At 30.5% G+C, this 11,431-nt stretch overlaps 1 protein-coding gene across 1 annotated transcript; it reads right to left on the reverse strand.

Annotated features, from left to right (window-relative positions):
• Nucleotides 1–5,285: 5,285 nt before the first annotated feature.
• On the reverse strand, nucleotides 5,286–8,160 carry LOC106775768 (auxin response factor 10-like). Its single transcript, XM_014662951.2, has 4 exons — nucleotides 7,075–8,160; nucleotides 5,915–6,762; nucleotides 5,747–5,812; nucleotides 5,286–5,636 (listed from the first exon to the last, which is right to left on the reverse strand). The coding sequence occupies exons 1-4, from the start codon at nucleotides 8,158–8,160 to the stop codon at nucleotides 5,555–5,557; spliced, it is 2,082 nt and encodes a 693-aa protein (XP_014518437.1). The 3' UTR covers nucleotides 5,286–5,554.
• Between the last annotated feature and the right edge of the window lie 3,271 nt (nucleotides 8,161–11,431).

Raw genomic sequence — 11,431 nt, forward strand, 5'->3', positions numbered from 1 at the left:
TCTATAATTCAAATCTAAACAAATTTCACTCCCACCAAGTGTTTAATTAGTTTTGACAAAGGAACTTAAATAATTTTTTCAAGCAAAAAATAAATAATAAATATTTTTTTATAAAATTAAAATTATATTTTAATAAAATAAGATTAGTTAAGTAAGTTGGTGGGCCAACCCGACCCACCACAGGTTCAACCCGAATGAGCCGGGTTTAAATGAGCTGGGTTGAAATATGATCCACATAAAAAAAAACATAATTTTTTCAAACCCAACCAAGCCCAAACCCGTGGTGAGCTGAGTTGGCCCGCGAGTTGTGACCCATTCTAACAGCTCTATAGTTACTCACAAAAAATGAAAATAACAATTTAATTTATATTTATTTAATTAAATTAAATTAAATTTAAAATAAAATTAGTTTATATTTTATTACATTAAATTTAATTAAAATTAAGTTTTAATTTATATATTTTAATTTATATTAAATTTTATATATTATTTTGTAATTTTACTTAAATTTTATTTAAAAAAGTATAAATATATATTTTTAATATTTGTGGATATTCACGTATTTTTAAGTATTTGTGAATTTTTTTGAAACAGAGTATTCATGAGCAGTGAGTGTGTTAGGAGTGAAGTTTTTTTTTCACAGATTGAGTGGTAAATAAAACTATTTATATCCGACCCGATTCATTGTCGTCTTAATTAGAATTAGTTCTATATATTTTAGAACTGTCAAAATGGGTAACCCAACTCGACCTGGCCTGACCCATCACGGGTTGGTCTCTTAGTGAGCCAACCCAACCCGGCTCGTTTATTGGCGAGTCAGAAAAATTCGAACCCGGCCCGACCCACTACGGGTTGGTGGGTAAACGGGTTGGCTCACTGGCCCACTTAATTACAATTTTTTCTTAAAACAAAAATTACAAACTTTCTATAATTCAAACCTAAACAAATTTCACTCCCAAATTTCACTTCCAACATGGATATTTAATTAATATTTTTTTTCTAAAATTAAAATGAAATTTTAATAAAATAAAATTAGGTAGGTGGATTGGTGGGCTAACCCGGCCCACCACGGGTTCAACCCGCATGAACCAGGTTTAAATGAGCCGGATTGAAATCTGACCCGCATAAAAGAAAATTCAATTTTTTCAAATCCAACTCAGCTCAAACCTTGGTGGACCGGATTGTAACCCATTTTGACATCTCTAATATATTTTCATACTTTATGCATTTTCAATTTATTATGGTAATATAGTAATGAAGATTCAGTTTATTTAATGGATGACACTGATTCCTTATTTAGTGGCTGAATTATGTTGTCAGAGATTTCAAAATCATTGCACGTAGTTACAATGGTTCTTTGTTGAAAAAAAGTAAGCGATATTTTATGTTCATATTCTAAAAGGGATATTATTAAACATCATTCCATCAAATTAAATTTTTTATTATTCATATGAAAGAGTCAAAGCTAACACATGGATGTGTTAAAACTGCTGTTAATTTACTTATTCTAGTTTTAATTATGAAATCTAATTTATTTTAATTTATAAAAAAAAAACTTCGAATGTTGATATTTAAATGAACCTTGCGGATAACTTGATATTCTTTTCTTATAATTTTTTTTAACTAAAATATAAAACGAACAGTATACTTGACGGTATTTTAGTCCGTTAATTTGAATGTGTAAATTTACTACGAACTTGTACGGGTTAAGTTCAGACATTATAGAATTAATTGGACATAAAAAATTAAATTAAATTTTTACTTAAAATTTAAAGTTCAAGTATTATATTTTATTGACTAATTTCAAAATTCATTTAAAAGAATTTTAAACGCTTTATTTAAACATACTTTGTATTTACATAAAAAAAAATCTTATTAAATACTCGAGTTATAAATAATTTATAACTAAATCCGTTCCAAACCTACCCATCACATGCTAATACATCATATACTAACTACTTTCAGCACTGTTATTGATTATTATTATTGTTGTGAGTTTAAATTGGATTTATTTCAAATTTGGTATTTTTAATTAAGTTCATTTTTTTTTTGACTTAGTATTTCAATTTTTTATATATTTTTCAATTAATTATTTTTATTTTTCTTTTGTGGTGTAACTACTATTTTATTTCAATAATCTCATTTGTATATTTTAATGTATTAATAAACGTAAGATTTTATGATTAATATAAATTTATGTTACAGAATAATGACAAATTATTTTAACTAAAAATATATTGGATAATAAGTTGTTTTGCTCCTGGAATGCACTTCATTACCTATACAAATTATGGAGTGTTCCATTATTACCATTGATTGGAGCATTAGTTCTATCCAACACATTTTTTACAAAACCAATAAAAGTGACTCATCATTTTGTATCATTGTTAATTACAAAATCTTATATTTATTAACAAATGAGAAGTAAGCAAGACGAAGACAACAAAAACATTAAATAACAAAAATTCAATTGAAAAACATTAAAACTTTCTATAAACTTAAAACTTAATTATATAAAATTAGCTTGTAAAGTATTTACACCTTGTAACTCTAAAGATGGTAATGAAATGATAGAGAGAGGGTTATTTACTATGGAAAATGATTGATAAAATGCAGAAAAGGTGAGAAAGAAGAAGAAGAGAAAAACACAGTAGTGTTGTTTGATTATTCGAGAGAGATAATATAATGAAGAACGAAGATGCTCTCCAATCCCAATGCAGAGAAAGAAAACAAAGTCCACAAACTACGCCATGGAAACTCAAAACCTTGGAAGCTGTTCTCTTTTGCCTCTGCAACACCTTCTTCCAAAGCCTCCCCTTTTGACCATTTGACTTCCACACATTAATTTCTGCAAAAACAACGATCCCGATATCAAAAACCGACGTAGGAGGGAAGCCTTCTGCATGTTGGGAGTTCACGTGCACTAGTCAAATCAAATTCATAATCCCGGTATGTGGGTCCCACTCCCACGTGTGATTATCACTTAGGACTCTTCAAAACACCTTTATTAAGGTAGTTTTTGTTGAGATTAGGAGGAAGCTGTCTCTCATTAGTATACAATGAGTGACGTCACAGATGTTGGAACACTTCAATTCACAAACCCTATGTCTTTGCTTTCTCATTTTCTAAACCAATATCATGTTTTCCGGATTTTAAGATCTCATTCTCTCACCCTTTTATCTATCACTTAATATCATCTCTAACGTTACTCATCTTCTAAACTATAACTTATAAGGATAATGATACGTAAACAACATTTTTTCTATAACATTTAAATATTATTTATGTGTTATTATATGATTGGTCTATGATAGTATTTATAGTTATTATTATTAATTTTAAAGTAATTTTGGACCAATCAGAGAATAATACGTAAATAATATTCAAATGTTATCAAAAAATATTGTCTAAGTATCACTGTTCAACTTGTAATTAACTGTATCTTCTTTATTTATTCAACCAGACGTTAAGAATATTCCACATCTATAAATTCTTGTGGGATCATTTCACTTATTTTTACTCAATGTGTTTAACTTTCTATTCAACTTCAATTCCTTTTAACTTAGCTTCAATTCCTAACACTTATAATATAATGAAAGGAAAACCAAGTTTATACTTTCTATTGAGTTTTTAATACTATCCATATCGATGACTCAACTTTTAAAAAATGTTGATATATTGAAAAACTTTTAGATATATTTAAAAATATTAAAATCAATATATTTTGAAGACAGAACAATGTTAGAATAGTAAAAATGAAAGCTGTAAACAAAACGATAAAAAATTGTTAAAGTTGGAAAATTATGTACTCATTTTCTATCATTTGTCTTATATTTCACTAATTAATTTTGAGTTTTGGTGAGTAAATGAAACCTTGTGAGAACAATGGCTTTTAAATAATGGTGGTGATAAGTTGCAATTTTACTGAATTTGACAAAATAAATTGCAGATAAAAAGATTTTCGAATTTGGGGAAAGTTAATGTATTTTATTGACAAATGTTATGAATGTTTATATTGTTGATAAACAATTTACACATATAATATAAACACAAGATATTGAAATATGAAATAAAAGAATATATTATAATACAAAATCAAATATAAAGAAATAAAGTTATTAAAATATAATAAATTCAATTTAAATAGGTAAAAGTATTATAATATTATAACGAGAATGAGTGATGAAGGATGAGATTTAAATAAATCTATATGTCAATTTATTAGCATAATTATTAATTATTATGTCTTTTTTTAAGGATGGCGTCGCTTCCAAAAAAATACTTGTGAATTTTATTAGATACCCATAAATTTTTTATTTTTATTTTTGTTTTTAAAATTTAAATACAATTTTTCAAACCGAGTTTTTAAAATATAAACTCAAATAAATAATAATTTTAAATTACAATTCAAATAAAGTTACATACTAAAACATTAATTAATGCAAATAAACTTTATTTTTTTTAACAATACATTTAAATGGACTATCCCAAAATACAGGTTTCAAATTTTTTCTAAATAACTTTAATTTTATAAACTCAAATAAAAACTTAAATATATAAAATCAAATCTTAAACTAAATAATCACCATATCCAAGATATAGTTTGCTTTGAAGTTTAGAGGTTCCTCACATTTTTGTTCTTAAAATATTTCAAAAGATTAAAAGAAAAGTGTGTATCTAAATTTTTTTTATTATTCAAAACTTCTAAAAGTTTTAAACAATGTAAAACTAATGGACGTAACATTGATTTTATGAATTAATATTATATTATAAGATAATTTACAATATTATATATAAATTTGATTGAATGCGAAATTTAGTAAACACACCTACTCTAGTGTTGAAAAATTTTCAAAGCCATGATTTTTTCTTTAGAAAATTTCATGTACAATTGACCATGTCTATATTAATTTAGGCAAATAAATTAACCTTATAATTGATTAATTATCAAGACATGAGATTATATATAATAGAAAGTTGTCTACTGATAAACTTAATTAAAATTCTGATTTATGAAATATTAGACATTTAGATTTAACTAACGCATTATAAGAATATTTTAGTAAAAGTTATAATATAGAAGAAAGCAATAAAGGATTTTATAATGATCAGTTTTCCTTGTGATTTTTGTACATGCATGTTATCTAGTAAGAAGTAGTTGGTTCACGGTGATAGAAGAGGAGTGATGATGAATCGTTGTTAAATTGTAATGACTGAAACATTGCCCTCAGTTCAATAAATATTGGCAGACATTATCAACAATGGGTGACGCGTTAACATGCATCTCCACTCATCAAACACCCCTTCAATTTATGCAAAACTGCTGACGTGGAGACACGCATGTGAGACCACAATGGAAAAAAAAGCAACTTGCCAAATGGGGTCCAAATCTTGGTTTTGATTATTACAATAATAGTTGACCATCATTATTTGTACACTTAAAAAAAAACAGCAATGCCAACCTTACAAAATATTTGTTTTTAGGTACACATTAACATTAGTAACCTCGATAAAAGATGAACACACCACCACCACTACTACTCAGATGCATTTTTTAAGCAAATATGCTCAGAGGGCCTGTTTTGTTTGATGCATCCAGTCCATGTTCACCATTCCTAGTTCCTGTAATAAAGGCCCTGCACAATACATTTCGAACACTAAGATTACACATACATACATACATGAAAACTTTTGGTAGAACTATGCAAAAATGTTAATGATTATGAAGATAAATGTGTAACAAGACCTTGTAACATTTTTGCTGCCTGAATCCGTCAGAATTGTCAACCTTTTCGCTGTTTTCATGAAGTCACTGCAATAAGATTACCAGAGACAACCCAAATAAATATAGGGCTAAGATAAAAACGTGCATCCGAAGGTTACAAGTAATGGAAGATGGAAACAAAAATGATACCTGAAAGGTTCTTCTCCAGTTTGCTTAACAGCACCTTTTGCATCATAGTAGAACACGTAATTTGGAATCTCAGATCTTTCAACTCCAAACATGTAGGAAAGTCTTCTATAGAGTTCTTCATAAGAACCAAGCCGTGATAGGTCTAAGGTCCTTCCAACATCTTCTGACTCCAAGAAAACTTTACAATGACCAGTGTCCAAGCCAAGTTGCCAAGAGAACTCGGCAGCAGAGGAAGCTTTTCCTGATGATTGGGAGTCATCCAGAAAGCACTTCTCCTTGTCTTTGACATCATCCGCTGATTTTTTCCCACGGGACAACACATCTCTAGAAATCTGTTGTTCAGTAAGTATTGGTTGACCAAAAAGCAAAAACTGATGTTTCTTATCATCATCAGATTTCTCCAAAGTCTTGCTAGATTTCCCAATGGTCAGCAAGTGTGATAAGCTTTCTTTGCTCTTATCATGGTTGGTCGTGTTACCACTTGAAATCCCACTATACAGTCCATGTTGCTGGATATTAGATGGAAGCAACCCCAACTGCAGTTTACTGTTAAGGTGGAGATCCGATAGTGATGTTCCAATTTGAGCATGCCTGGCTCCCTGTATGCCTGCAGGAGCGTTATCTGAAAAACCACACAAGGGGTGGTTAGGTCCGAGCTGGTTGCCTGAAAACGGTGGTATTGGAAATTGAACATCAAGGGGGAACTCCGGGTGCTGCGGAAACCGCAGCTTCTTTCTTGGTGGAGAGAAAGGTGTGAAATTGATCACTGGCAAGTTTGACACCAGTTCAACCAACCACGGGCTAACACGCTTCACATTTTGCAGTAAATCTGGCTCATCCCAAGTTACCTGCAGGGATAACAGTGGCAACATCATCAATCAACTTTGCACAATATAATCTTCAACCAAAATAAACTCATCCACGATATCAATGCAATGGAGATTCCAATCAATAACAAACATGAAAACTTCAAAAATTGTTTTCGAACGAAATTGATTTGTGTTAAAATTAACTTTATCCCAAAAACAGAACATAAGATTGCTGAAAGAAAAGCAAAACGAAATGGAGTCTGGATCCAGAATGAGTTCCTCATGGAAAAAGCAAGGAGGTGAAGAGCGATCTAAAGTGGCGTTTAGCATGCATATGGAAGGAGAGAGTACCTGAAGAAGCCTCCATGGGGAATTAGGCCAGCGAATGGGGTCAAGAACCTGAACAGAAGCAATGGTTCCCATGAACCAACTTATTCTGGAAGCATCCTCAGTCTCAAAGGCCATCTTGAACCTCATCCCAGAACACCACTGAATCCTCATAGCAGCCCTTACAGAAGAAGCCTTAATGCAAAACTCAGGAGTACTGGCTCTTGGATAATAAACAACCTCAAAAGGTTTGTTAGCAGCAGCCAGTGTCACTGCTTCAACAACAGCCTCAGGCCTCACTTTCGCCCTGCCACTCAAATTCCCACCACCACCACCACCACCACCACCACCATTCCTTAAACTCTTGTTCTCCTCTCTCAGGAAAAAAGAGAAAGGCCCATAAGGACCAATCCCACAATTCCCACTTCCACCGATACTTCCAGACCCTGAACCAGAAGCAGAGTTCCACACCTCAAACCCAATTCCCTTCTTTGCCCTCCGAATCCCAACACACAACTCTCCATTCTCAGACCTCAGAAACACCACAGAATCCCCAGCCACCAGTTTCTTCTGGTTCACGAAACTGCTCCACCCAGTCGTCAGCAAGTGCCGACGTGGCGTCCCTCGGTATATGTGCCGGAACCTCCACGTCTCCCCCTGCACGTCCTTCGCCACCACCGTCTGCACCGGCGGCTCCGCCGAGTAGTCCAGCCGCGGAAAAATCGTCTCCGCGCAGTACCGTGGCACCGAAAACCCGCCACCATTGTTGGCGTCCGACTGCGTCAGAGTCTTCGCGAAAGACGCGGGCTTCTCCGAAGCCTCCGCCATGTCAGCACCCCCCTCCGCGTCCGGACCGAGTTCCGAGTTTCTGAGAGGAACCAGACTCAGTTTGGCAAAAACCTCGTCGGTTTCTGGGTCCGCCATGAACTTTACCGCCTCGACGTTGCAGAGAATGTGTGGCGGAACCCTGAGATCAATGTTGGTGTGGGCGTGCTCTGCATGACCCTGTGGGAAGTAGAAGACTTTGGAGTTCACCTTGGGCATCTGAACCATGCCACCAGCACACGCGTGCCATAGCTGCGGATCCAATACCTTCTCACCCTCCTTCATCGAAACGCAGAAACAAAAGAACAATCTCTTGAAAGACAACGTTAAAAGTTCAGACACAAATATCGTTGGCAGAATCGGCAACGAGCTTCATCACAGAGAACAAACACTAAACTCTGGTTTTGTTGGTTCAGATCTCAGTGAAAGAAAGATAAGTTCTTCCTATTCTCTTCCTCTTCTATGTTGTTTCTCTCTTTTTATTTTTTTTTTCTCTCACTACAACACAGAGACGACAGATACAGACACTCTTCAGAAGCTATTATGAACGAAACAAACGACCAAACCGACTTCTTGGCCAGCCAAAAATTCATGTTTATTAATTATTAATTGCTTTTCAATAAATAAGAATGGGAAAGCGAAAGGAAATTTAATATTTTATTTTAGGTTATGGCAATTATTATGAGTCTATGACGTGATAAATAGGGAATGGTGCTATAACCGCTATGATGCCGGAAAATATCGCGAGTTTTTAGTCAGTGTTGGTAAAGTTTGAATTTTCCACTGTACTTGGTGCCATAGATGGACCGTTAATTAATTGGGAAAATGTTTTTTTCTTCTCAAAAATCAATTTAGTTTGAATTTTTTTTAATAAATTTTGTTTATTATAGTAAAAAAATATTAATTCTAGAAAATCCATTTTAAAGTGTGGAAAATTTATTTTGTAATCATGATTCATAACTAGTTTGAATAAATCTATTAGCAATATTGAGATGTTAAGAGAATAAACATGTTTTAGATGAAAAAGTTATCTTTATTTAACTTTATAAAGTATTAAAATGAATAATAAGACATTTAAAGGAGTTGTTGATGGTAAGAGAAGTTAGTATTAGAATATATAAAGTTTCTAAATATTCATGAGTTCTAAGGGATATTGGTAATGAGATTCGTCACACAAAGCACAAACACAAGCTGGTTTTGTTTTGTTCTTTGTTTGGAGTCTTCCAAAACTTATTAATAAATGAGAATGAGAATGCGAAATGAAATTTATTTTATGGATTTTTTCACTAAAATAGCACGGGATAATTTTTACCTTCTCATGTTTTTATCTTATCATAACACATTCTCTTGTCATTTCACATCCATTCAAAAATTTAAATTTTTTTGCATATTTTAAATAAAATAACAAGCCGTTCTTCCGAATTGTACTTAATTTTTTATATGTTATATCTTATAAAAGAGATATTTGTTCAATCCAAACAATGTTACTACAAACAGTAAAATCTGATTCTAAATAATTATTTTTTATTCTTAACTAAATTATATTTATATTTCTTCATATTTAACATAGTTTGATTTGAAAAAACACATTTTCTTAAATTATATTAAAGATAAGTTATGAAAATAATTCTTTACCGTGTATTCGCTTCCACAATAAAATAATATTAAGATTATGCTCGGCTTTTAATAATACTCTAAATTTAGTTTGGAAAGTAAACTCAATTTATTAGTGACGTTTTATTCTAAAATATGATTGTAGATTAACATTTCATTTAGAAAATCAGTTTCCTAAAACATTAGTTGGGTTGTTTTTGCAAGTTTACTTTACACAATTAAATGTAATGAAATATTCCATAAATGGTTTTTCTGAGCAAGATTAAGGAGGGAAATTAAAATCAAAGAGACACAAGCTAAACTAATATACAATTTATCATTCTTTGCTTTTTAAATTTGAAAACATAATTATTTTGATTTATTAATTGACTGTAAATATTTGTTTATGCATTTTATTTAACTATTTTGTATTTGTATTTGATATCAATAAAGTTTGATTGTTTGGTATTTACATATTTGTTTTTTTTGGAAAAGTTTTTCAATGTTAAAAATATTAATGTCTTCTATTATGATTAATGTTTGTATTTATTGTGTTGTCGTTTTTCGCAAATTTTTGCAGTTTCAAAGAATTATTTTCAGTTCATATTTTTTATTGTTGTTTCTTTTGTCACACTATTATCACGGGTCTATAATATTTAAAAATTGTAAGGTTAGCATTAGTATTATCAAAATGGATTAGAATTCGTGATTCAACCTAACTTACTATGGGTTTAGGTCGAGTTGGGTTAAAATAAAATTTGAAATTTCAATAGGGTTAATTTGGCTCACTAAGAACTTGACTCATTTGGGTTGAACTCGTGACTCACCAACTCATCTAATTTTTCTAATAAGTACTTTTTGTTGAGTTAGTCATTTTATAAATATTGAAACAAATGCGCGTATAAAATTATTTATGTATGAAATAATTATGAAATAATTAGGCAACATGGAAAACCCAAAAATTTATGCTTAATAACTCAATTTTTATGCAAAAACAAATTTAAACTGCTATGAAGCTACTAAAAATTTTATTAAGAATATTTTTGCGATATCTTTGTGTGAATGAAATCTTAAGACCATTCCTCACTATTTAGATTTGAACTAGAATTGTTATTTTTTTTATTGAAAAAATTGTGTAATTAAGTGAGCTAGTGAACTAACACATTTAATCCATAAATCCGTGGTGGACTGGGTCATGTTCAAATTTTTTCAGCTTTCTAATAAGTGAATCAGGTTGAGTTGACTCGCTAAATAGTCAACTTGTGGTAGGTCGACCAAGTGATCTGTTTTGACAAAACTAGTTAGCATTAACATAATTAATACTAATTTTATTTATTTTTAGTATTATATTTATTTTAATGTTGTTGATTAAACTTATATTTAATTTTATTTATCTTATTTATTTATTTAAATTAACAAGATTAACGCTAATATAATATATTTTTAATATTTATTTAACACTAATTTATATGCTTTAAATTTTTGTGTTTTTTATAACAATTAGGAATAGTATATTATTTTTAATCCACGTCTCCAAATTTAATGATGAAAAAAGTTTCCATTCATAATTTATTTTCTTTGAAAATATTATTGTCTTAATTAGTTTATTAATTGGTTGTAAATTCTTGTTTATGCATATGATTTAACTATTTTGTATTTGTATTCGATGTTAATAGAGTTTGATTGTCTGGTTTGTACACATGTGTTTGGTATAATTTTTTCTTGTTAAAAATATTAATGTCTTTGACTTTTTTTTTTTTTTTGTGATTATTGCTCTTATTTATTGTTATTGTCGTTTCTTATAAATTTTTGATAAGTTTGAAAGAATTATTTTCATTTCATACTTTGATACTTTTGATTGTTGTTTCTCTCATCAAAACTATTGCATAGGTCCCTAAATATTAAAAATAAATAAGGATAGTCTTAGTCTAATTGAAGTTAATTTTATTTAGTTTTAGCATTA

The sequence above is a fragment of the Vigna radiata genome, chromosome 2, assembly GCF_000741045.1.
Source record: "Vigna radiata var. radiata cultivar VC1973A chromosome 2, Vradiata_ver6, whole genome shotgun sequence".
Lineage (NCBI taxonomy): Eukaryota > Viridiplantae > Streptophyta > Magnoliopsida > Fabales > Fabaceae > Vigna > Vigna radiata.

Coding starts and splice junctions, on each gene's coding strand:
- LOC106775768 (XM_014662951.2), bottom strand. CDS start 8,160: ATGAAGGAGGGTGAGAAGGTATTGGATCCGCAGCTATGGCACGCGTGT. Junction 5,813..5,914: donor ACTGGAGAAGAACCTTTCAG/GTATCATTTTTG, acceptor ATCTTATTGCAG/TGACTTCATGAAAACAGCGA. Junction 5,637..5,746: donor GGCAGCAAAAATGTTACAAG/GTCTTGTTACAC, acceptor TGTATTGTGCAG/GGCCTTTATTACAGGAACTA.